Consider the following 27,774-nt stretch of genomic DNA (forward strand, 5'->3'; position numbering starts at 1 on the left):
AGAGGTTGTTTAAGAGCAAAGTTGAAAGAATGACACTTTCTAAAGGGAGAACATCAAACACAAAACATTCAGGCTGAAATGACCATTATGTGTTTAAATAATGCCTGAATGATATAGAGGATGCATAAACAAACAATAAAAACAGATAAGCAAGGCTAGGTCATTGGAGGACTTGAATTAGAAGAAAGAGGATTTGATGGTAAGTTTTTCAATGGCAAACAGTATAGATCTACTTCTTCTTCTGATGACAACAATATCTCAAAAAGGATAATATGCACCCAATAGCAACATAGGGGTGGAGATTGGGGAAATAGAGACACAGAGACAAACTAGAAGGTTATTGCAAATGCCCAGGTATATAAATGAGAAGTTACCAGGTGATTCAGCAGTTCTGCTCTGAAGTGTATACCCAAGAGAAATGAAAATATATGTTTATGAATGGCCAACTCAAATGTCCATGAACTGATGAACCAAAAACCAAAATATCCATATACATACAATGGAATATTATTTTGGGCATAAAAAGGAAAGAGGTACTAAAGCATGCAATGACACAGATTAACCTTAGTGGAAGATGCGAGTGACAAAAGATCCCATGTACAAACTACCTGATTCCAATTACATGAACTGTCCAGACAAGAAAGAAAACAGATCAGTGATGGCTTAGGGCTAGGGGATCGGGTGAATGGTGGGGTGTTGGTAATAGCTGCAAGGTGTAGACTTACTTTATGAGGTGATTAAAATTCTCTAAAGTTTACTGCAGGGATGGCCACACATATCTATAAGCATAATAAAGCTTTTGAATTATATATTTTAAATGGGAGATTTGAATGGTATGTTAGTTATATGACAATAATGTTATTATTCTTCAAAAAGTCCAGAAGTGCAATGTGTGGACTTGCCCTAAGCTACATTTAGTTTAAAACAACAATAACAACAACAAACATTGGGAGAAATAAAAGAAATATTTTAAAGCTAGATTAGAAAGGATTTGCTATGGGGTTGTAGAGGAAGGGGAATGAGAAGGATTAAAAACTTAAGTTGTTCCATTTTCCACCAATGACCCAAGAAGGTAGTGATATTTTTACTCATTTGCCTCTTCCCTATAGGTGCTGGTGACAGAGGACTTGTTAAAGGATGTTGATCTCTTTGGGCAAATGAAGCTGTAGGCTTCTCTGGGGGCCCCGGTTCCCCTTGGGGAATACAATGATATTTAAATACATGGTTCCCACACAATATGCTCACAGTACTGCTGATGCCCTTCCCTCTCTGGGAAGACTGTATGTGGAGCAGAGAAAGAGGTGGCCCCCATCTGCAAGGTCAATTGAAGCAGGCTCAGGAAACACAGGGCACTAGACCCTGTGAGAACCCATGTTGTTCTCATGTTTAGGTTCAAAATTCTGGATCAGGTGAATGTGCGGGTCTTTCTAGGACTTCAATTTTCTATGTTCTCTTTATAATAATAGATAAGAAATGGCCTTTTTAAGGGTTTGTCACTTTTATAGAATGAGAGCTAAAGCAAATGGTTTCTAGGTGTAGAATTTAGAGAAACCTTTCTAACGAAGTGGAAATAAACTACAAAACTATGCTTTCTGAACGAAAAGCTTTGGGAAAAATCAGAAAGACTTATTGCTGCTCTCCTCATGTCCAGGCCGAACTTGATGAACTGATGGTTTTCTGGCTTCCACTGGCCTTCCCAACTAATGGCATGGCTCCCATTGGTTGGAAATGAGGTGGGGTGGGGCAGTTTTGGAAGAGGAGCGGGGTAGATATGACTTATCAGCCAAAGTCTAAAAACTGACCAGAGACTAGGGACTCAAGAAACACAGAACTAAGGTAAATGAAATATAGCATCAGGCATTCAGATGTGTACAGATATGACTGAAGCATACCATCAGGCCTCAGGAGGCTCAGATGGAGAGAAGGTATATAACAGAAAGGCACATTGTTGGCTTGTCAAAAGGCAAGTCAGTGAAAATGCTGTAACAGAGATAGAAAGTACAATACCTGCATAGAGAAGGAAGGATTTGTGCAGGTAATAGCTTTTGGCCTTTGGAAGATAGAATTCTAGAGTAACTGTGTGTGTATGAGAGAGAGAATGCGTGAGCTGGAGCACATACATGCACGTGCATGTGAGCAGGAGGCTTGATGCTTCCTAGGCAGAGAAAAACAGTGTGAGCAAAGATAAGGACACAGAGTGTCGGAGGCATGATCAGAGCACAAGACTTTTCTTGGCTTTTTCTGTTTTACCTCAGGAATTCTAATTTTGGAGATCAATGGCCATTTCCATATTAGGTCTCCATTTAAAAAAAATCATGTCTGTTTCTCATCTAGCTTCTCCCATCAAGAGTCATTCCTTCACTGAACAACAGCATACTCTTGGAATCAATTCTGCTATAGCAGTGTCAGCCTAGAAAGATGCCCAGAGAAGGCTTATTTTGTAAAACTGAGTACAAAAACCATTTTTCAATGTCTTTGTACTCTTCCTGGGGCCTAGCACACTTCTTGCATATAATAGACATCCTAATATTTATGGGAAAAATGAGAGCAAGTAGGCAGAAATATAGACTAATGGCCTTTTAAAATTTCCGAATTTCAATTATCTATAACTTCTGATATAACTATCAGAATGGCCATAGTCTGTCTCTCACTAAACTTCCCTTTTTCCCCTAATTTCATCTTTCCTTCTAATTCATCTCTTGAATCTTGCAGTCACCCTTTGATTCTGTTCACTGTGGAGTCAACAAGTCATTCTCTTTGGACACCAGCACTGAACAGATGTACTCCATCATCCACCAATAGGACTGTGTTCTTATTCAAAGCCAAAGACTCTGACAAGGACTATCAGCCTTCCTCTTATCTTGGCTTCCACAACACCAGAAGGGCTCAACATTGGCTGCATATTTCTATCACCAGAGCCTTATAATCCCCATTGTAGCCTAGGCTACATTCAGGCCAACCATATCAGAATCTTAAGTGGGGGGCTCAGGAACCAATATTTTCCAAAGTTCCCCAGGCAATTCCAATGTGTATAACTAAAGTTGAAACAAGTGCATTAAGAAATGATTCTCAAATTTGATCGGGCATAAGGGACATAAAGACACAGGGACATGATGGATCCTTAAAATTCAGAATATTAGGCCCCACTCAAAGCTTCTGACTCAACAGATCTGGAGTGGGATTCAAGAATCTGCATTTCTAATAAGCACTTGGGTGATGCTGATGAGACTGTCCCAAGGGCCACACTTTGAGAACCACTGTATTTGAGAAAGGTGCATATGGAAATAGAAGTAAAACACTTTAACCAATAGCTGCATCATAGAAGCCTTCCTCTTTTGTCTAGCTAGTTATGGTGTTGAGGCAGAGAGCCAAATTTGCCTTGTCCAAAGTTACAGTAGTTGAGATGGAATGGGATAAAACAAAAGACAAACACTATTTTGTTTTTACTTTTCTCCATACTTTTCCATGAGATAAAGGTTTGGAGGTGTCAATTAGAACAGAGGATGGTTAACTAATGATATCCCAGATCAGAGAAATATTTCCACCTGCTTGTCAGTTGGTACAGAATGGGAAACCAGAGCTTACATCAAAGAAGGTGCCGGCATGCTCCAAGATAAGCTGGTTGGAATCAGGCTTGTTTTTACAGTAGGTAACATACATCTGAAATTTGTCTGCCTGAAAAGAACAAAGACAATGATAGATAAGCATTCGTCAGTTTCTCCCTTCTGTCCCCTGTGGCTTAGGTCCCAGTGAGGGCTGTACAGTTAAACTCTCAGATACTGGTGCCTGGATTTTCTATGGCAAATGTTCTGCACCCATTCCAGCCCAGGCTCCCTAACAAACTTGGGAATGCCTTTTTCCTCCTGTTAGGGAGAAAAAGCTTGCTGAAAATAAGCTTAGTTTAATATTAGTGCTTAGAAAGAAATAGAAAAACTGACTCATGTATCATAATGTATTCTGACACTGGACAGAAATTATTTAGAGATTATCATCATCCTTTTTTGAATTACCCACAATTGTGTTCCCCATCTTGAGAAAGGACAAATTCTGTCCCTTTTCAATAATGCAAATGAGGTGTGATCTCAGAGGTAGATCTGATTGTACCCCAAATATCTATACTGGGGGGGGGGTAGTTTAAAAACAAAACCAAGCCATCACTCCCAACTTCTCAGAGGCAATAATGGTGACCATTTGTGGCAGGGTCTGAACAATGATTCCTAAACAGATTGTCACTTCATGGCTGGGTGAAAGTTCATTTCTTATTTCTCTCAGCACCTTCTGGGTTAATTATACACCCTTTCCACTGGAAAGTTATATGCATTTTGCCCACTAAGTACTTTCCCCAATGGTGAAACACCATGTACTTGGACATTTGAGGTATTCTCTCCGGAGAGAACAGGCTAAATATGTGCTCATTTCATCAGACTTCACTATTCTGTATGTTTTATGTATATTAACTCAGGCCACCCCTACGCAGTGAGTTCTATTATTTAATTCGATGAGAAAACTGTACCACAGCTTGATAAAGTGACTTTAAATTCCCATAGTTAAAAAGTGGTAGAGCCCGAGCAATCTGACTCGAGGGTTGTGGGTCTGAACCATTGTCGTTCAGTACATTATAAAGCAACAGTACATTATAAGCAACTCTCTACTCTTCATTCTTGCACTGCACTCAGATACTAGGATTATGAGATTTAAGAAAAATCTCCTTGGAGTAATTCTTGGCAAAAACTGTATAATTTATCCAATCACAAAAGGTTTTCTGAAACCAATTTTAGGGGTTATATACTACCTAGGAGGTAAAGCAGCATCCCTGAGAGATAATGATAAATCATACTTATGGTTGATTGTAAAGATAATCCACAAATTGCATGAAACAAGATGCCCAAAATTTCCTCTACTTAATGATCAATCTTGTTTTTCTCTATGTTGGCTGTGCAAGGGATCATAAATTATTTATCAGCATTAATATGAGCCAGGCATTGGCTCATATGTTAGAACAAAATAAGATGGCAGTCTGAGACTTTCCAAAGGAATCAGAGTATGCTTGGAAGCAAACATTAAGATTTTATAAAAAGAAAGCTTGTCTGGAAGTCAGTCTTGAGCTGTGGCACTGCTTTAATACTTATTTCATGCCAGTGAGCTCATCAACCTCCTATCTCACTTTAAAAATCTAAAATATAATCACAGGCCTGCCTACTCCATAGAAATTTTGAGAGCATGAACTCTCTGAATTGCAAAGACATTTTGAAAAGCAATTAGCTCATTTTGAATGCAAGTTATAAACAGGTAATTATCATGTAGTAGAACTCCTGACCCTAGGGAAGAAGTTTCATGTTAGTCATACCCACTGTCCTAAGTGAGCTTCCCTGGAGTTCTTTGCACTCATATCCATGAGCCTGAGCACAGAAAAATGTGCAGTGGGATGTTAATGAAGATTAATTTTTTGGTTTATATATTTAGAACCTGGTACATTCAGGCCACAGACTTGGCCCATGATGATAGCACCAAAAAAGAAGATAACTAGACGTTTGTCATGTATGACAAAACTGGGAGGGACACCCCAGGAGCCTGTCCTCTATTAAGGAAGGAAGTGTAACCAGTGGTTAAGGAGCTTCTGAAAGTTCTAGTTTCCCAATCCGCATCCTGAAAAAAATAACTAGTGGGCTGAGCTGCTGTGGGGTGGTGGTCTTGTTCCACCCTCCCGATCTCTCAATTTTAGAAAATTGTTAAAGAGAGCTTAAGATGGTGCTTGGACTTGCTGTCTAAGGACTTTCCCGAGGACAGTTCTGCTCCCCAGGGATGGAGTGCTTCTCACAGATGACCTGATGCTCTCTCTGCAGCCCCTGGTCCTGTGTGAGGCTGGCAGCGACACCATGCCTCTGGTCAGGCAGGGAGCAGTGGTACCATGTGCACTCCTGGAAATGTAGACAGTGGGAGAGGGAGTTTGGGTGGTTACCCAGGTGACAAAGCAGTGTCCCACGTCCTCAGGCAGCTGCTCATATTTCTCCAGCTCTTTGAGGAAGATGCTGCAAGGGGAGAGAAAGGCTGCATGAGATACTGGTACAGGGGACCCCGATAGAGGGTTACACCAAGGCCAACACAGCTGTAACCTCTCAATTATTTACACATGGCTGTTTGACTCTCTAAGTGATAATGTAGTGAGATGCAGTTTTTATGTTGGAACTAATTTTATTAAAATATATGTTTAGAGCTACTAAGAATTAGTGCTACTTAACATAATATTATTTCCCTGAGGGGTTCACACTTCTTGGGGTAGAACATAAAAATGAAATATTGTACTTCTGTTGGATCTTTCATTTTGTCAGCAACTCTGCCTCCATTTTTTACTCAAGTAGTCTGAATAAACTATAAATATTTTTTAAAATGTAAATGTAAAAAAATAACAAATGAAATATCATTCATAACTCCAGAGATGAAGTGAAAAAAAAAAGTTCAATCCTTCAGGGGCCTTGTAATTCTTGGCTTGCTTCTTCTACTAACAACCAATTTGTGCTAAAAAAACATGAGTTCAACTTAATGTTTTTAATACAGACATCATTAGAAGGAAATTTAATGGGGAAAAAGTCACAATATATTCTAAAGCTCAACTGAATTACTGCAGAATCATCTGCCATGTGGATATCTACATCATGGCTCCTTTCAATGTTAAGAAACAATAAAGAACAAATTATACGAACTTCAAATTTATGTATTAAATAATTGGTTTAGCCTCTGAGAATTTAAGTTCTAACAAGTCAGCATTATTGAAATATAATTTCCATTAAAAAAATCACACAAGGTAGCCAGGTACCATGGCTTCCAGAGTCACTGTAGTCCTAAAGACTCAGGAGGATGGAAAGTTTGAGGCCAGCCTTGGCAACTTGGCAGGATCCTGTTTCAAAGTAAAAAATAAAAATAAAAAGGACTGGGGATGTAGCTCAGTGGTAGAGATAGTAAGTTCAACACCTCATACCAAACACAAAACAACAAAACAAAAAACAAACGAAATACACACAAAGTTTTCAAATAAAAAGTACTTACAAGGCTTTGGGAAAGGTAACAACAGACACAGAAAATTCTGTAAACTTTATAAACAGCAATTTTACAGAATCTATCAAAATCACAAACATACTTATCTTTTGACTACAATTTCCCCCCCCCCACCCTACTGGGGATCAAACCCAGGGCCTTGTGCATGTAAAGAAAGCACCCTACTGACTGAGCTATATCCCCAGTCCATAACTGTGTGATTTTAATTTTGGAAAATTTCCTGTAGTTACATCTCTACATGTGTGACATAGATACATTAATTGTAACACTGTTCACAATGGCAAATCTAGTGTATGAAAAACAAAATATTTAAACTATGGTATCTCCATAGAACCAAATACTATATAGCTGTACAAGAAATAACAAAGCTTTCTGTTTTCGTATGGGAGACCTTCAGGACAAGCTAAATGGAAAAAGCAAGGTGCAGAAGAATGTACATAATACTACATTACTTTTTATCTAAGAAGATTATATTCTATTTCCAATCCAAGAAACTAATAAAAGTCCTTGCCACAGGGAACCAGGTAAAATAACAGGGTGGAAGATAGTGTCTGTGAAACTTCTCAATATCTACTTTTCACTTTAATTTTGCTTTTGTAATCACATGAATGCACTACCTTCAAAAATCAAATTAAAAGATATGACATGGTTCCATATTATTCCACTACTTACCTCTATTATAGGAAAAATCAATTTTATTTTAACTCACTCTACCTGGATCCTACTGTCCACACATTTTGGTAGTTTCTTATAATTCATTATAAGTGGTTATGAATTATACATACATATATATACATAAAACTTGTGTTCTTCTTTTTGTGACACAAAACAATGCTTTTTTGGAGTTTAAAATATGTGCAATTAAAAAATATCTGGTAGGTCTATTTGAAAGCAAAATTGTTAATAATGGTTGGTGGGATCACAGATGACATTTTTATTTGTCCATCTGCAATTTATTTTTTTCTATGATTTTTATGATAGTGAAGTAATGAGCACTGCTTGACTAATAAGAAAAAATCATTAAGAAAATTTGGGGGACTTCCAGCAGTACCTATTTGGTGATAATCACCTTTTCCTGAGAAGTGTACATTTTAGAGTATTCTGAATTGACTCACCGAATAGAAGAAATTATAATGCAATATGGGTTTCAGAAATAAAATACATAGTGCTTAAAATCAATAAAATGCTATACTTATTGCTACTTTTAAAAGGACTACAGGTGACACATTTAATATCTATTTAATAAGAATTCTTAAAAAAATAGGAAAAAGTGCTATAGCATGTTATAACTGAGGATCAAACTTAATTCAAAGCCCAAAGGGAAACATTCATGCACATACACAAATATATATATATATATATATATATATATATATATATATATATATACACATATACATACACACACACACAAAATTATATGTAGAATATATATATATATTCTATGGAATATATAGAATGTATATATTCTATGGAATATATAGAATGTATATATTCTAAAGATATTTGTGTATGGTCCCTTTCCACAAGAAACACTAAATAATATAATGCACAATTTCTTTACATGATATTCTTTACATGATCATTTTCCATTTTGGCTTTTAATATAAATCTCAGAGAATACATGAATAGAAATCCAGCCCTGAGCCATTATGGGCTGATTAGCACCTGGGGAGGGGGCTGGAATGACTGGGCAAGTGTGGGAGAAAATATGATGAGCTCTTCTAGGGCAAGAACTAGTGGAAGAAAATGTGTTTTAGAGAAAGGAGGACCTAGGAGAAAAAGAGCTTGGAATGAGAGGAAGAGGATAAGGGAAGACTCTGTAGGCCCCTGGCATGTTGCTCTCAGCTTGTAGCAAAACTCTACTTTTCCACTGTATTATTATTCTTGACCCAGTCCTCTGACTCCTATAAGGGTACTCCCAAAAGGGTATGCCCTTTTTCTTTAGGGGTGGACAAAGAAATGGTAAGCAACCTGCATCATGACATCCCATGCAGAATATAAAATGTTTTGTTCCTGAAGTTGCAGGGACACCCATGGTGACTTAGAATTTCATTCTTGACTCATGATCCAAGGTCAACTGACCCAGTCATTTAAGTTAATTTAAATAAACAGTGGGAATTATACCTATGGATGTGATACTGATCCAGATGAAGAAAGTGCTAGCAATTTTATTATAAATCCGACTAATTTAATTATAACAGCACTATGACTTTTTGTGTAAGCAGCAAAAATCTATGGGAAGATGCTTTGAAAATTCTAAGGGGATGAAAATGCTATAAACTGAGTTAAATGCATGGTATATGATTTCTATGACTAACGCTTTTTGGGAAAATTAAGGCTTTTTTTTTTTTGAAAACAAGAGATAAACTTAATGGTTCCATTAAATTTGGATCTTCACAGGATAGTGAAGTGCAAAAAATAATTACCAAAGCATGATGGTTTTCTACTTTATAAACAAAGAACAATAATTTTTTGAAAGAATAGCAGGAAGAATGCATATCTGGCCTAGGGAGGTAAATTCTAGGAATGTTAAAGATGTGCAGTGGAGTGGGGGATGTAGAAGCTAGTGGAAGGTGAGGGTTACTTCAGAGTTTGTTCATTCAGGTTCAGTGCAGCCTCAATTACAAGTCTCTGGTGATCAAGGCTGTTTTCCAGAATTGGTTTGTGAAGGACATCACTCCCCAAAAGAATCTTTATGGCTTGCAGCATTAGGAAAAGGCAATGAGAGGCTTAGTGTAGTCACTGCCAAAGCACAAGTTAAAGAACTAGTGTTCACACCTGGTCACAGTTGGGAGGGAGTCTTCCAAAGTCTTGTTTTCTTCATCTTTAAATAACAATGCTGTGGGGTTGTGAGGATTTACTAAATCTACAGAAGGTAAGAAACCCAACCCAGTGCCTGGCACACAGTAGGCATGAAATAAACAGTTCTTCAAGATCAGTGCTTCTCAATCTTAACTCATATATTTTTTTTGTAAACATACACATCTCACACTATACTCTTAAATACTTATACCTAGGGGGCTTTCACTATCAGGTCCCCCATTGAAACCTCTATAGCAGGTTAACCGCAGCCCTAATTACCTGTCTCTGATGATCAAGGCTATTTTCCATGTTGCTATGTGAAGGACATCACTCCGCCAAAGAATCTTTATACCTAAACCTATTCTAGGAAAGTCTTTTTTTTTTTTTTGATTCTTTTTTTATTATTAGTTGTTCAAAACGTTACAAAGCTCTTGACATATATTTCATACATTTGATTCAAGCAGATTATGAACTCCCATTTTTACCCCGTATACATATTGCAGATCTTGATTGGATGCTGTGCAAAAGTTGGATTCCAAGGTCACCTATTATTTAAGTCTGGGAAATTCTGTGTTAAGCTGATTTCTTTAGGACTTCCAAATCTTATAACATAATGAGGTACAGTGTAGATCTTGAAAGGACACAGAGTATATAATGCTTCTTTGCATTATATACTTTTAAGACTTTGGCATGCCACCATGGGGTAGCACACTTTGGGGAGGAAAAGCAGATATGGTTTTCAAGGGACAAAAGGATAGAAAATCCTATTTAGTGGTCGGCGCATCTGGCTGTGCATTGTCCTATGGGGTTAGGATATGAGTATCTTCGTATCAACGTATCTCCATTGTTTAGAAAACCTTCCTGGACAATTCTACTGCATTCAGTCACAGATCATATATGGGGACAACTGCTCTAGATCCCAGAGTCCAGTCCAGTTGGCAAATCCTGCATCAATCCATATGATTGAGTGGGGGGATGGGGGTGGGGTGGGGGAACTAAGAATCAGAATAACTATTTGGCTTGTGCTGGGCATATGGGTTTAGAAATCTGGGTAAGACATTCACTATCATCTCAATGTAATAGTTGTAGGTAAGTGGAATATTAAACCCTCTGGCTTTTTAATTCCAAGCTTCTGAAGATAACAGATTATCATCTGATTAAAATCATTCCACTTCTTTCAACAGACGTAAGTTTCAGTTAAAGCATAAAAGCTCACAACAGTCCCCACAGTTGATGGAACATCCCATGTCAGTTGTTCTGCAATAACACCTTGACCCTCACCATTTCAATGATAAGTAATGAATTGTGGAAGAATGAGCAAAGTGGTTAAAGTTTTGGTGAATGTCTGGGGTTCTCTGAGAAATGAATAAAACTTTAAAAAATGTATAAAACTTAAAAAAAATGTCAATATCTAAACAATGCCACCACAACTAGTAAGCCACCACAACTATTAAAGTGTGTAAGGCTTATTTATTTATGGGAAGCCCAGGACACTGCCTCCAGATCAAAGTAGAGCTGGGTTACTACATTCATACAAGTGGAGCTAGAGATCATTCTAAAGAACATTTTAATGACTAGCCAGATTCAGAGTCTGGATCATAAGGGATTGGGTAGATTCTGGTTAGATATTGGAGTAGATGCAGAACTAATGGTGGGTCAAGATCCCAGAGGGAGGTGCTGGATTGTTCACAGAATGGGTAGAGCAGTTTGATCAGCTAGGCTGGCTATGGGAATTTCTCGGCTCTGTCCCTTCATTTCAGGCCAGAAACTCCAGCCTGGGACAGGAATGAGGGGAGAGGTGTGCTCAGGCTGGGCACCTTCCCTGTAGCCCCCAACTTCGGGACACACATTCACTTGCTGCACTGCTACCTGCTGAGCATGTTTAGTCAGTGTTCCCTTGTTTATCTAATTTGAGTGATCAGATGAAAACAAATTTATTTGTATATATACATATGGACACCAAGTTTAATGTTATAAACAAATTAAATCCCACATTTAATGTTATTCATATCCATTAAGTTATTGTTAAGCAACTAAGAAGTCTATGTGTACAACTAAAATTCACACTACTTTGACCCATACAAATTGAGCATACTACTTTGACTTATCCAATTTAGACTTTGCTTTCCTTTGGGTATTTCCCACTATCAGCCCAAGGTTGACAGCTTACTGAAAACATAAACAACAGTAATAAGACCACAGCTATAGTTTTATAGGGCTCTCAAGGGTTGTGTAAGGCCTAGAGTTATCCCTTAGAGTGTGGGATTGGGCCCAAGAAGATCATAACAGGTTTCCTATCTCCTCTTTCCTCAACTCCTGAATATCAATAAAATGCCAGCTGGATTCTTTGGCTGTGCCACTAATTGGTTTGGGCAGGTCACAACTATTTGTAAATTCCAGTTCTAGAAAACAAGGGAGTTAGATTATGTTCCAGATTTTATCTCTAGCAGTTCTGAGATTTTTATGTAAAAATGTATAAAACTAATATCAGAGAGCTTTTGAGTGGAGGAAAAGCATAGAAAATGTGTATTTTAAGCATGGGTGTGAGGTGTGTGGAAAAGGCAGCTGCTCTCCCAGCCAGGGTGGCCCTGCCCTGGGGCTGTGAGCTACACTGCCTTTTCTCACCACCTGGTGGAGCCAGCACATTGCTGTTTGGCTGTGGGTCAACATACTGTTTCAAGGGATAGCAAAATCAATTTATGGTTGACAACCAGCATTTAAAAAGAGGAGGAGGAAGAATAAAAGGAACCTAAATTAACTGAAAATATCACAGTACATCACACACAGTGAAGGAGTTTTTTGCAAAATTTAATTCCCTTATTAAATGTGGTATATAAGCATGTGTATGTCAGGATGTAATGTATGATTCTTTTTCCTTCTTTTTCTTTTCTTTTTGGTTAATAATAAAACATGTTTGAAAAAACCCACCTTTATCATTCTCCTGAATGCATTAGGACCTATACTCATCTCTCTTTCTTCCATTCCTTCTCTCTCTCTCTCTTTTTTTTTTTTTGGTACTGAGGATTGAACTCAGGGGCACTTGATCACTAAGTCACATCCCCAGCCCTATTTTGTATTTTATTTACAGACAGGTTCTGAGTTGCTTAGCTCATCACTGTTGCTGAGGCTGGCTTTGAACTCTCAATCCTCCCGTCTCAGCCTCCTGAGCCTCTGGGATTACAGGCGTGCGCCACCATGCCCATTTTGTGTCTCTTTCTAAATCAACCTACCCAGAAACCCATCCCCCTACTATTTCTTCCCTCCTCTTTTCCTCCCTTCTTCCCTCCTCCAATCCTTCTCTATCTCTTCGTTCCCCCTGAACACACACCCGCTTCACTGTGCTCTCTTATATTTGTCTAGGCATCTCACCCCATTTTCCCATCTCGACAGCCTTCTTCCTTTCCTTTGTGTCTCCCACCCCCACTCACACCATTTTTAACTAACAACATATCCACCCTTCACCTCCTTTCCTCCTCAGCCTCACAGACACTAAGTGACAAGTCATAAGCTAACTGGCAGATGAGACCAGGGTGGAGTTGAGCCTCCCTCAAAAACTGCCTCCCCCTCTCATCTGCCTACTAGACTTCACTTTTCTCCTCCCTGGGGGCTCTTGTTCAACTGTCCTGTCACCAAGGAAGCCATCTCTGTCTGTAAAGATCCCACCCATTATTTAAGTGGTGAATGCCCTCCTCTATGAGGCCTTTCTCTCTACTCCGAGACCATTTTCTTTACTTCTTTCAACTGCATGGTTGCCCTACCTCCTCCTTTATCAATGGTACCTTGTTCTTAGAACTCAGGGGTCAGACAGAGCCTGGATGTGATTCATCACCAGTACCAAAGGTCTAGCCCAAAGAAGAAACCTTAGGAAGATGATCAAAACACATTCCTGGTTCAGCTGCTCACCTGAGTATCTCCCCCCATCCCACTTCTCCAAACTGGTTTTCATCCCTACTGTGCCCTACTCATGCTCCTGGCTGACCTTGGCTTCACCAGAGTGCCCAGCACAGCCTCATACAGCTCTGGTCCTGCTCCCTCAGCCTCAGGCCCAGAACACCAGACTGGGAGTGTGGTGACTAATTGCAAAAGCTAAACCTAACAGCTTCCTGCCACGTCCAGAGGGAGAGAGCATGCAGGAGGGGCATCTGGACTTGATTATTGGCCCCTAACCTTCCTTTCCAGTCTTTAATGATAACATATTTATTTCAGGTGTTTATTATAGGTGCATGGGACCTGACTGACATAGTTATAGAAGAAATAGGTGGAAACATTCCTCAAATTTGAGTATCCACATAAAAGCTGGTTTAGCTGCAAGTCAAATTGGCTGCATTTAAGCAGCCACCGTGAGGCTCTAGGGAGTAGTTAGGAGAGAGAGCTCAGAAGTGAGACCAAACCCGCAGAATTTGATCTTTATGAGCTGGGGAGGGAGGTGTCACACCCTGAGCAAGGCACTGCCTCTTCTCTGGGTCTCAGTCTTCTTATCCATAAATGGACTTGATTTATGTATTTGATGATTGAGAGGACTCTCTGAGACCTCACAATAGAGATTTTATTAAAATATTATTGTTCGGACTCATGTACCACCATGTCACCAAATAACTAAAAAGGAAGAAGCTCAGATTTAATGAAAAGTTCTTAGTATTTAAAGTAAAAAGCTGTTTCAACCAAAACTGCATATTCAATAATCAAGGCAAGGTGAAAAGAAATGATTTAAAAAAATAATTACAAGTTATAGGTTAGGTTTTGGGGATCTATTTAGGGAGTACACTTTTTTGGCTGACTGCTCCAGGAAGGCTTACAAAATGCAATAGAAACAGGTGTAAGTCTGTGTAGGCAGGCACATTTCATGATCTTTATGTTCAGTCGTAAAGAAAAGAGATGTAGTGTAAATGGGGAGTGGGGGGGAAACTAAGTATCACTCCACTCTGGGCAGAGGCAAAGCCACTGCCTGTAGATATTAAATTCTACATAATGAATTGTTCTTTACAGAATTTTTGAAGCTTGGCAATTTTTCCATTTAATACCTATAAAGTCAAAGGTCCTTAAGACAAATCATACATACTCAAACACACCCATAACTCACACACCTAAACTTGGATGCCATTTTTCCAAGTGACATGATTTAGATTGATTAATACTAACTAGCTGAGATATGTTACATATATACCATATAGTCCTTGGTCTAGGTGCTAATTTCCTAGTGACTCAGCTAATTAGGTTATTCAGGTGATATCAATCTCAATCCTTGCTCTCTCAATCTTCTAATGTCCCCCCTCACACCTCTCTCACCTATTCTCTCTGGAATAGAGGCAGATAACCTGAGCTGCATAGCTGAAATGAGAAAGGGTATGTTTCTCTGATAACACTTAATTGCAACTCTGGAAACAATACAAACAATTGGAGTTAAAAAAGACTCCTTCGATGTTTCTCCGGTTAAGAAGTGACTACTTCAGAAAAGTACTGTATTCCTAAAGAATAAATAGGTGTTAAGACAATTGCATGGTCCTCCCATTAAAAAGTTCCTTATATACTTTTTCATCCAGAATTTCTATTGCTTGTCTAGGAGGCTCTAGTAGTGATGGGGCGGGGAGAATAATATCTAGAGTATTACTTTTTTTCTTGGTCTTGAGACTTTCATAAGCAAAAAGTGAATTATGACTTGAATGGCATTAGTCATAAATCTGCAAAATGTAAATTTATTTTTAGCTCATCCATCCATCCATCCACCCACCCAATAAATACTAACATTTACTGCATGCCAGGTATTGGGTTATGCAGTGAAAGACATGGTCTCTAAAGGAGTTGACAACCCTTAGATTTTTTAAGTTGGGCCAATTGGCATTTTATCTTTTATTTATTAACAATTTTAGAGTGTCATATGTTCTCCATTAATCAAAATCTGTCTGGCTTAAGTAGAAAGCATACACTAGGAGTACAGTAAATCCTGAATCCCCAGATAACAAAGGAAATTAATATACAGAGTGAGATCCTCGGATGTTCCCTTAAATTGTGGATAATTTAAAACATTAGTTTCTTTTGGTCGATAGCTTTCTAAATACATTACAGAGTTTCTTGCTTTAAATGCAGAACATACTAATGATTCAGGGTTATTACTAATATCAATTATTATGCCACACTGTAATAGACTGGTTGTGTTGGACTTTATGAGATAAAGAATGCTTTTGCAGCAATACCCAGCAACCCCTGACCACTATGGGTTTTTTTTGTTTGTTTGTTTTTGTTTTATTGCCTTTTATTTTTTGCCATTTATTTGTTGTCTTTCCTGCTGATCTTACTTTATTGCTGACCATTGAACTATTTGCTCAAGTTCTTGATTCTCTACAGTATTTGTTGTTTCCAAATTGTTGTGGGCTTGCAAACTACATGGTCCAGAGGGAAAATGGCTGATAGAGAAGGTCTTCTATGAAAAGACAAAAACTTAATCTTTATGACATTTCTTTTTGTTGCTCCAAGTATGGTTTTCATTTCCTTCATGTCTCTTCATAATATTCTAAATAGGTAACACGTGCTTGGTAGCTGTGTAGTTGATAGTTTTACTGATTCTTCTTTTACAGAATACAATATTCTATATGGTTTGATTTTTAAAGGATTTCTTAGCATTGTATTTTGTAACTGGTAGGTAGATTTTTTAGCTATAAAAAATCTACAAAATTGTTTACCATGGATAAATAGAGTAATATCATTAAACTAGAGTAAGAGGCATAGTGGTGCTAAATATTTTGTTATAATTGTTCAATTTTGAAATGAATATTTTCATCCCCAATAAAGTGATTTGGCAAAAGCAGGGCTCACAGGAAGTGCACGTTGTGATCCTGAGACTTCTAGACCTGGTCCATTTGGGAAGATCATGGGGAAAGTAAGACTTGTTGATTAAATCCTAGAGACCATCAGTCAGACAAAATAACATGACTTACCGTGTGCCAGTCTGATGTCTTCTCAGATATTTTGGGGGAAATGGGGTGATACTGAGATGGGCTCAGATGATGGAATTTGGGATCAATGATCAAGAATGAAGTTATTGGGATCGCATTAATGATAGGAATGAGGACAGAAAACTTCTGTGTCTGGAGATTTCCAGACAAGCTAAATGGGAAGTGTTAAAGTTTATGATTCAAAAAATCTGGGAACTTTTATCAAGTATTCTGGAAAGTCAAAAGGTTTTCCCCCCCACCCCCATATAGAGCTTCCTGCTTTAATAATCTGACAAGGTTAGCATGTCACAGGAGCTACATATTTATGTTTCTTTAAACTGATGCCATTTGATGACATAACAGGGATCATTTATCATGAGGGGAGTGACTCCTTACCTTTATTTAGAACTTTCAGAACCTAGGATCCTTCAGAACCCAACGCTCACTGGCCTCTTGGTCATTCTTGGCACAAAGCCATACTGAGGTTTCATTTTCCAGAACTGGACTATCCAGTATGGTAATTACTTTCCACTTGTGGCATTTAAAATTAAATTTATTAATATTAGATAAAATTACTCAGTTCCTTATAATAGCCACTCATATCTAGTGGCTACCATGTTGGACAGTGCAGATGTGGAACATGTCCATCACCACAGAAATCTCCACTGGACGATGCTGCTAGTCCTGCCCCCACACAGCTCTCCACCTGTACACACAGCCTCCTCAGGAACTCTTGGAGCTGGCAGTTCTCTCTCCAGCATCGACACCTTAGCTCAGTAAATCCCTAACTAGTCTGACTCAGCCTTCTCTACAGCAGGCTCCTGAGAGCTAGAAGACTTCATGTCTGTATTCTTCCTGTGTTTTAAGATCTTCTCTACTAGCATTCTGGAAACAGTTATTTCCATTGGTTGGTCATATAACTAATCATACTCATGTTCCTGCTGACCCTCTGTTTACACCATACATGATTAGTATGCCCTGGGAAAGATTCTTACAACAAGCTGGGAGCTGGAAAAATGGGCTGTGAGGCTTAAGGTCTCCATGATTCTACACTGTATGTTTTTTTTTTTTTTCCAACAAAACATACAGTGTTGATTGATGCTTTGCCCTATACATTGTCAAGAAATGTGTTGTACTTGTATTTTGATTATTTCTGTTGTTGTTTGGTTGGGGGTAGGGATGATGGAATAATTGTGGATGGGGAAATATTTAGGTTGAAATAAAACATCAGTGGAATTTGAAACCCAAAGGCCATGATGTTGGACGATTAGCCTCAGGTGAGTTCTAATGTGAGGATTCCCACAGGTGTAAAAGGATAAGCTATTTTTGTTCCTTCAAAGCATGGTGACCATTCTGATTGGGCAGATGAGAATGCTACCTGCTAGGACCCTGAGGATAACTGTGGAGGGGCAGTACTGGACACCTGTCTTCACTCTGTTCTAGGAAGTTTGGACAACTGAGAAGAAAAGGTTAGTGAGAAAGAAGTCTGACAGCAACTGCCTTAGAGAACTAACCAGGTAGGACTGTATCAAGTAAGATTTGTCAATGGCCTTGATCTATTTGTTGGGAAGCTTGTGGTCTGGTATTTGTGGCCCCAGGAGTGCTCCGCTGAACACCCCAGCACCACCACCAACCTACTTGTTATGAAAATCGTAGATCTCCTGGATGTTGCCAAAGATGATGTGCTCTTTGTTGAGGATCCCAGGGGGGATTTCCTCCACACCGCTGGTCATTTCCCACAGGTAGGTCTGGAAGACAGCAACAGTTTTATCATTGGCAAGTACACTGCAAGAAATTCAGACAAATAAAGAGGCCCTCAAATGTATGGGGGGAGACATGGACTGGGAATGCATGTAGAGTTCAAAAAGTGAAGTGTTACATAAGTAAAACAGAAAGAAATAAAACCTGAATGTTCCATTATCCTGAACTTTAGCAAGCACATACTCAAGTTTGCTTGTTACTTATTAAATAAATGTGTGTGGATTTGAGTGAGAGTATGTGTGTATGTGTGTTGGGGTGTGAATTTTCAGACTCAATTTAAGTTCATTGAATGTGTCATTCTTTTTATTATGAATTGAAATGCCTTACATACTTTTTTTTTGGGGGGGAGGGTGTGGGTTTAGCTCTAGTCTAAGTTTAGCTCCTTTTGAAAAGCACTTCAAACTCTCATGCAATTACTATTGGCTCTGGGAGAAAAATTTCCCCTGGTTGTTTTTTTTTTTTTTTATTTGTTACTCTTTGGGAGAAGAATAAGAGCACTGAACTACTCTCGAGGACTTGACAATGGCAAGGAGGTCATTTTTCTAACAGAGGTGTGAACTGATTACTGCAAGACTTACCTCCAAGCACTCGTGCAAGTCCCTGACATAAGCCTTCTCTGTCTGGAGTAGTTCAGCCATAATGAATCTAGAAGGAAACAAATGGGCTTTCAGTCAGTTATAGATATAAAGCCTCCCTTCCTTCAAACTTCACTTCTCTAACGCACATTTATCATTCTTGAGTGTCCTATTTTTCTACTTTATCCAAAAACTCCTTCCCTCTCCTATGGGTCACTCTTACCCATAGGAGCACCACTTGTGCTCAGCCAGTTCCATAGTCTCTCTCCCTTTAGTTCACCAATACTGTGATTTTGTGTTCATAGGCACATGCTCACACTTGTGTGTGTGTGTGTGTGCGTGCATGTGTGCACACGATTCACGAGATGAGGGACTGTTCGTATGCAATCTCACCAAAAAGACTGCTTGAATCTCAGCTTATTCATCTCTCTTACAGCTCCCAGAATGAATTCTGTTCAGCAGGGTTTAGAGATTCATACCAAAACAGTACCCAGTACCATAAGTGAAACCAGGCTTAGGCTGAAAGAAAACTTCAACAGAAGTTCAAAGCTAGGCATGGATGCCCGATATATCACAAAGATCAGGGTTTAGCAAATTTTTTTTTTTTTGTAAAGAGCCAGAGAATACGTATTTGTGGGCCATTTAATCTCTGACATTATTGCTGCTATACAACGTGAAAGGAGCCACAGATATATGTTAACAAAAATATGTGGACTGTGTTCTAACAAAACTTTTCCAATGAAACTATTCATGGACACTAAAATTTTAATTTCATTTAATTTTCACATATACCCAAACAGTATTCTTCTTTTGAACTTTTCAGTCATTTAAATATGTAAAATAACTTTCAGCTTACAGGGTATAGAAAATAGACAGTGAGTCAAATTGACCTATGAGCCACAATTTGCTGACCTCTGATCTAGACTATCCTATTACATATGTAGATATTATTTCCAGTGGGATTTATTTGCATCAAAAACTGGTGTACACAGAACTGAGCTTGCTCAGCCTAAGTTAACAATGTTAAGTGACTGCTCTTTTGGGTACCATAAAAAGAAGTCTGTGTTACTTATCTTTAAGGAGAGGATTTCCCTTCCTCGTTAGGCCCCAAAGTCACACAATGATCTTAGACAATTATTAAACTTATGATCCAGGCCTTCAGTGTAGTATATTCATTTTATTTTTTACTCAGCAAATCCTTATTAGAAATAAGGCTTACTAGCTGGCATATGATATGTAATTTAGCATAATATTAATATATATATATATTTTACATTTCCTATATCAGGTTTTTGCAAAGTTTATAATGAGAACCCCTAATTCCAGGTGTTCCATCACATGATGATTTTAAGAAATATTGTCCCCTTCTAGAAACTTCACAAGAAATACCACATAAGTAGCAACTTTTCCTGAAACTTTATCTTGATAGAGTTTTACTTAAAGTAATACATTGTTCTAGTAGTGCCCTTTCTATTAAAATTAAAGGACTGATAAAAAAAAAATTCCCTTTTGGGTGGAGGTATAGCTCAATTATAGAGCTCCTGCCTTGTATACATGATACCCTGAATTCAATCCCTAGCACAGCAAGCAAAAAAGTCCCTTTTTCAGAAGTTAATCACTATCTTCCTATTCTTACACTATTGGAAGAGCAGAAAGTTTGTTTGGGAATTAGACAAACAGGAACAAAATTGTGACTTTGTCATTTACTAGAACTAGAACTTGCTTTTCTAAGCCCCAGGTTCTTAGTTATAAAACAGCTGATCACACAGGATTGCATCAAGGATTAAAGAAGATCATGTAAGCAAAGTGCCTGGTGCACAGGAGGTGCTTTGTAAATACTCAGTGATTAAACCTATAGATAGCTATGAAACCAGGAAAGAAGGGAGATCAGAAGGAACTTTAGCCGATCGGCTTTGAGCAGTTGTGTTTGATTTCATTGCCTTGAGTTTCTGTGCTTTTCTTCTCCCCATGTGCTTCCTATAGTTCTACTTGTCTCTCTGCATAATTTATCTCCACTACCCCCACCCCTGTTTTGTTTTATTATCCACCCATCCTTTATGCTCCTCTGGTTATTTTTTGTCCTACAAAGAACTCAGGAGGAGGGTTTGGCCCAGTGTAATCTCCTCATTTCCTTCCACATTATGGATTGACCTGTATCTCCCCAAATTTACATGAAGTCTTGATCCTCAGTACCTCTCATTTTGCCCTTATTTGGGAATAGAGTCACTGAAGTATTAGAGTAGGTGGGCTCCCCAATCCAGTACGGCTGATGCTCTTATAAAAAGGGGAAATTTGGATACAGGCATACAGATTCAGGATGAACACCAGTGGAACATGAAAACAGTCACCTATAAGCTGAGGGGAGAGGCATGGAACAGATCCCTCCCTCAGAGCCCTCAGAAGGAACCAACCCTGCCCACACCTTGGTTCCAGAGTCTCAGCCTTCAGAAGTCTGACACAACACATTTCTGTTGTTTAAATCACCTTTGTCATGCAGCCTTCCCCATATGCACTCCCCAAATGAAACAATCTCTGGCTTTACAGACCAGCTTTGGCTTTTTCAGGTCCAAGGAAGCTGTTGTCCAATTTCACTTTGATACAATAAAATAGGCAGAGCTTCTTAATCTTAGGATGCACTATTATTTTTTCCAGCATCACCCAACTAGAGTCTGTCAAAATATTCTTCACAAATCCCTCCAGAGGTCTCTGCATATGTGTGACTCTGTAACCCCACCATAAAGATAGCAGAGTATCAATAAATGGTTTCTAAGATTAACAGCATTGTTTCATATCATCCAAGAATCAATAATTCTTGATTAATGTGAAATTATGTAAGCAGCTACCCACAACCAACTAAAAAAAGTAAAATGTGTTTTGCCTACTTTGAATACAGACCCTCTTCAGTATCCTCAGGAGATTGCTTCCAGAACCCCCATGGATACCAAAATCTGCAGGTGTCCAAGTCCCTTCTATAAGATGCCATACTATTTGTGTAATCTATGCAGTTCCTCCTGTATACTCTAAATCATCTCTAGGTTACTCATAATACCCAAGACAATGTAAATGTTATGTAAATAGTTATGCTGTGCTGTTTACAGAATAATGACAAGAAAAAAGTCTACATGTTCAGTACAGGCACAATTTTTTTCTGAATAGTTCTGATCCATGGTTAGTTGAATCAGAGGATATGGGACATCTTAGAAAGATGTTCACAAGAATGGAGAGCTGATTATATGTAGAGAACAGAGCCAGAAGCTAATGTTAAATGGGTCCCAGTTCTCTAAATTGATTCTGGCCCCGTATCATTCATATTCTGAGAAAACAGAGTTCACTTAATAAAAATCTCAGCAACTTTGGATTCTTCCAAAATGTCTGAATGCCAGCATCCTCTGGGTCTTCTTGCTGATGCTCCTCCAGGCTGTTGTTGAGCTGGTAATAAACATAGTTGGCAGCTTTACATGTGACCTTCACAATTCATTCACTGGGCCAGTATCTAGATATGTCTTCCTTTCCTTTTAAAATCCTATTACTCACCAGGCAAAGATTCTGAAATCTGAATACCTAGACTAAGTTATAGGCTGGGCTACCTGGCACTAAATGCCTCCAAAAGGGTGCCTTGCTTTCTTCTTGCCAGTTTTGTATCCCTTAGCTTCAAGTGAGGAAGCTGGTACTGTGGTACTTATTTTAGATAAGTTTTTACCCTTTCTCAAAGGTTTCAGTTTCTGTATCCAATGATACCCTGTAAGATTTTCTTGATCATTTTTTTATCTTCAATACTCTTTTAATCTAGTTGTTCACTGAAGACAGTATAACATATTTCTTGTCATCAAGGAATTTATAATCTAGTTAAAGAAATGTTCAGAAATCAATTAGATAAGAATAGGATGAATCAGTATAGAGAAGTGGTGTAGAAGTTCAGAAAGGAATGAGCCAATGACAACAGAAGTTGTATATAAAGAATTCATAGATACATAGGACATGAACTGTATTTTAAAGAATCAATAGCATTGCTGGGTGCAATCTAGAAACTTGGGAGGCTAAGGCAGGATGATCACAAATTCTAGGTAATCTTCTCAACAAATTGGCAGGATCCTGTCTCAAAACAAAAAAAAGAATAGGGATTGTAGCTCAAGGGTAAGAGTCTCTGAGTGTATACTCAATACCACCACCACCACACACACACACACACAAAAGGAATTTAAAAACCATGCAGGGAAAAAACAAAAAAACCAAAAACTAAACCAATGGGAAAGGGAAAAGAAATAAAAATACGAAGGTTCTAGGCCAAGAATACTGCATGAACAATAATATGTAACTTATTTGTGGACCTGAAAGGAGACAATGAAAGGATATGACTGAAGTGTATCATTTGAATTGGGAAGAATTTTGAAATAAGACTGACTTAGGTGAGTCCAGATGATCGTACCTTGGGGAGTTTGATCATTATCTAAGGGACAACATAAAACCATTTGAAATTTGAAGCTAGTAGGGGACATAATAGAAATAAATCACAGAATACAGAATGGTGAAGAGTCAGAACTGGTTTAAATTCTGTCTCGATTACTTCTATATAGTTTGGTTTGGGAAAAGTTGCTTGGCTTTCCTAAGTATGATTTCTTATTTGTAAAATGGGAATAATTATAGCTACTGAGAGAAGTGATAAGTAGATAGAAATGTGTATAAGGCTGTTTGGATGATGTTGGTGGTTGGAAGAACGCTGGAATTAGTAACAACAAATCACCACTTCGTAAGGCTCATCTGGCATCACTGTGCAGGGAAACGGGATAGGGGCTGGCCATGGGAAGACCATGGCAAGTTTTTCAGATAATTCAGACTTCTGGTGATGAGGATAGCCAACAAGAGTCTGTGATGATGCAAAAACAAGGGCAGAGATGTAAAGCAACTTTGAAGAAAGGATTAACATAAGGAGTGAAAGGATGAGTCAAAACTACCTTCACAGTTTCAGGGCTGGGAGGCTAGAATTGGGAAACTAAAAGAAAGAACTAAATTTGTAGGGGAAGGGAAAAAAAACATCTGGTTTTGTCACTGTTGAGTTCTGACATTGCGTAGGGAAATGTGATGATCCAAGAGGAGGAAGGTTACCCTAGGAAGTTCCTGATCCATGGAGAGGACTCAGACACCAGGCAGCTGGGAGAGACCGAGAAGCCTCCAGGGAGCCCATATTCTCAATGGAAGCATCATGCTTGTCCACCCCTCTCTGGGGAAAAGGACACCCTAGCTGCCAAAAAGGACAGGTGGTGGTGAAAACCAAGCCCAGTCACAAGGAGCCCGTGGCTGTGTGGGAGCTCTACGGCACTTACTCTTTCTTCCGGGCTGACTTCCGCTTCTCTTCATTGACTTCATGGTTGGCATCCCGTAGCTTGACCTCACGATCTGACAGGCTCGCTGGGATGATGTCCAGCTCCAGGTCCTTGTTATCCTACATGCAGAAGGATCACAGAGGTCATCTTGGAGAAGCTTTAGAAAAATCACTCACCCGAGGTCGGGGAGGTAGTAAAGCAGAAAAACAGAAAGATATCATGGAGAGGATGAAAAGATGGGGAATCCTACAAATACCTGCCCACAAGCACTCTTCTTCATGGGGTAATTCTTCTTTTCAAATAAAAAAGATATAAAATGTTCAGTTCAAATGTTTACTATTAATATCCATAGCAATAGACATTATGTATCTATGTCCCAGAAGCCTTTGTTCTTGATTAAATCTAAACATACATACGGAGTCATAAATTAGTCCAAGATTGGTTCTTCACCAGCAAAATAATGTGAAATAGAAACACATAAAGACAAAAAAACATGTTTCATTTGTCAAAGAAAAATAATCAAACTATTTTTTATTTAAACAAGCAATTTCCCTTGGAAATAAAAAGCTAAGTGGTTGAACAATGACTGAACTTTCTAATTACCCATCCCTACTTATTTCAACCATCATTTGGTATTTATGCATGATGGAACCCTCTAGAAGAAATTCAGTTTAGAGCCTGGGGGAGATGTTAACTACTTCAACTCATAGTGGTTTGACCATTTCCCTCTCTAGGCTGCTCCGCTTCAGAGCATGAGCCTATTTAAAGATTTACGAATTAGAAATCCCAGGATTAAATTGCTAGGCTGTATTTATCTCTTAATTCATAGGGTACTGACCCCTATTATAAAGAATATATTAAAAGTCAGTCTTCCTTTGCTTCATGGCAAATAGTACCATTTTTCAGTTGAAATGTCAAACAGCCTTTGTACAAATTTTACCCCTTATTCTTGAAAGAGTGCTATTATACATACTAGGGGCTCTAATCATTTGCTGATTAACATAATTGAGTAAGAGATGATACCAATGAGGCCAAAATAAAGGGGTTAGTCCTCAAGTCAACAGTTAACTCTACACAGAGAAAAACTCTGCTGCATAGCAATAGGTCCTGCTCTTGGCCAGCCAATTTTGCATTATATGGAACACTATCCACAAGGGCTAGAGGTGAATGGATTAGCAAGATCCTTCCCCCTTCACTCAAAAAACACACAAGACAAGTGTCCCAGGGCTCAGCAGCTCAGAAGGACTCTCTGGAAATGCTCTTTACCTCTGTGGTGATGAGAACAGTGGTGTTGAGGGGGAGAATGGGGACACCCGCGTAGGCAACACCCTCTACCCACCTCTGTGTTGACTCCTAGGGCTTTCTCCAGGGAGTACCGGTACTTCCCCATCCTCAAGGAGAAATCTCTGTAGTGCTTGTCTACGGTGGTCACCCATTTCCTTATCTCCGTGGCATGAATGTGACCCTTTTCCACGAAGCTATCGGCCAACTGAATCAGAAGCTTCACCTTCTCCTTGGTTTGCTGCCCCAAAAGATGGTCTTGTTACTGGATTACATTATTCTTGTGTCCTTCACCCCAAGCCCCCTTCTCTCCACAGCCATAGGTTCCTCACAGCCTGATGGCTCTGTCACTCACTAGCTGGGAGAGGTTGAGCAAGCTGCTTAAACTCTCTGTGTCCTTTGGTTCTTGCACTCACACAATGGGAATCATAATAAATAAGCTGATAATGCAGACTGCTTAGAACAGGGCCTAGAGTATAGCAGGCATTCACAGTAACCATAGCAAGAACCCAGTAAGCCATAAATGCTAGCCATTATTACCATCAATGTAAGGTAGTGGGCTTTACAGGTCTATAGAGTATGTTATCAGTGCATCTGAGATTCATGTGACTCTTAAAGCATCTTATAAAGTATGTGGAGGAAGGATCTCTTTGAGTTACAGATGGAAAAAACCTGAGGTTTAGTTTTAAAGGCTGGTCAAAATTCATATCCTTAGTAAGCAATAGCACCTGTTTGTCTCTGTTCCTTTGTTCTTGGTTCTCTCCTTTCCCTATACAGGCCTGAGGTAGGATGTAAAATATCATGTCAGTTGGCACATGCTAAGAGCCAAAGAAATCCAACCCAAGACCTAAGGGTAAATGTTATCCCCTTTACTATAAGGATCTTGTCTTTATTTTCCATTAAAGAGAGGGAGGGAGAAAAAGGTTTAAAAAGTATCTGTTAGAGGGCTAATGAGGTAAAACTCTGACATGTACTGGGTTAATTTCATTTCTAGTAAGAATTTGTTCAGCGTCTACTCTGTCTATAGCCTTATGTAGACAGCTGTGGGGCCAGGCTTGGGGGGAAAACAAAAGAAGAAAAAAAGATGTTCATTCCCCACCAAACAGACTATAATCACTGGAGGGGACAAGGTTTTCACAAAGAATAGTTAAATCTATTACTCAAGGCATCATGTAATTGAATGTCAAAATTAGAAGTAAAAAACCACAAGGATTTTTAATTGGGGAAAAATAAAGGTAGAGTGGCATGGAAAGGTGGCAGAGGTCTCATGGGAAGGTGAGGTTCAAATTAGATAAGATATGGAAATAGAAGGCTTATTGAGATGTAAACATTTGCATGTCTTTTAAGTTTCAATTTTGAAAGTCTAAAATCTTCAGGGAAACTTGAAAATTTTAAGGGAAAGAAAGGAGTGTTTAAATGATATTCTTAGAAGAAAAAAGTCTTTTGGGTTGGAGGAAAATAGGTCCAAAATTTTGATCATGCTATAATCTAGATACTTGAGGGAAACTGAGGCAAGAAGTCACTGGAGTAGCAATAGAAAAGACAGAAGAGACTTTATTCCACAGTTTTCACTTTCTAACCCTCCTACTCCCTCCTTTTCAGGCTCATTCACAGTAATTCCTATGGGAGACTGACTCTCCCAAGAAATCCTAGAAGGGCTAGCAGAGTGCTCTGTCTGCCACATGGCCAGGGAGACTGGGGTGCTGGCTCTCCACTGGCTCTTCTAATACACCAAGCTGCTTCTATCTCAAGACAGTGGGCTGGAAGTCAAGGGTGAAAGTGCTTTGGAGTGGAGGAGAGGAGGTGGGTGTGAGGATAGGAGAAACAGCCCTCAGCCATAAAAGGTGAAGAGTAACTGCAACAGGAATTGATTAAGAAAAGAAATCTGGTAGCCTAAGGACTTCTATAATATATTATTGCATTTAGGTATTTTTTTCATGAAGAGTGGTTTTTTTTTGTTTGCTATTTACTTAATCAGAGCTTAACATTTGCTGTTATATCAAGAAATCTTTTTTTGTAAAATTCTAAACACACATATTCTCTGCTCTT

At 38.8% G+C, this 27,774-nt stretch overlaps 1 protein-coding gene across 23 annotated transcripts in view; it reads right to left on the reverse strand.

Annotated features, from left to right (window-relative positions):
* The window catches only part of Kalrn (kalirin RhoGEF kinase), a 577,550-nt gene that overhangs the window by 217,010 nt on the left and 332,766 nt on the right, over nt 1–27,774 (reverse strand). For all 23 annotated transcript variants that reach the window (XM_048794027.1, XM_048794031.1, XM_048794029.1 and 20 more), the window contains 6 exons: nt 25,784–25,966; nt 24,445–24,563; nt 19,127–19,193; nt 18,426–18,535; nt 5,960–6,029; nt 3,586–3,675 (listed from right to left, as the gene is read on the reverse strand). In XM_048794027.1, the coding sequence (XP_048649984.1) occupies nt 3,586–3,675; nt 5,960–6,029; nt 18,426–18,535; nt 19,127–19,193; nt 24,445–24,563; nt 25,784–25,966 (639 nt within the window). The remainder of the gene's footprint in view (nt 1–3,585; nt 3,676–5,959; nt 6,030–18,425; nt 18,536–19,126; nt 19,194–24,444; nt 24,564–25,783; nt 25,967–27,774) is intronic.

The sequence above is a fragment of the Marmota marmota genome, unplaced genomic scaffold (assembly GCF_001458135.2).
Source record: "Marmota marmota marmota unplaced genomic scaffold, marMar, whole genome shotgun sequence".
Lineage (NCBI taxonomy): Eukaryota > Metazoa > Chordata > Mammalia > Rodentia > Sciuridae > Marmota > Marmota marmota.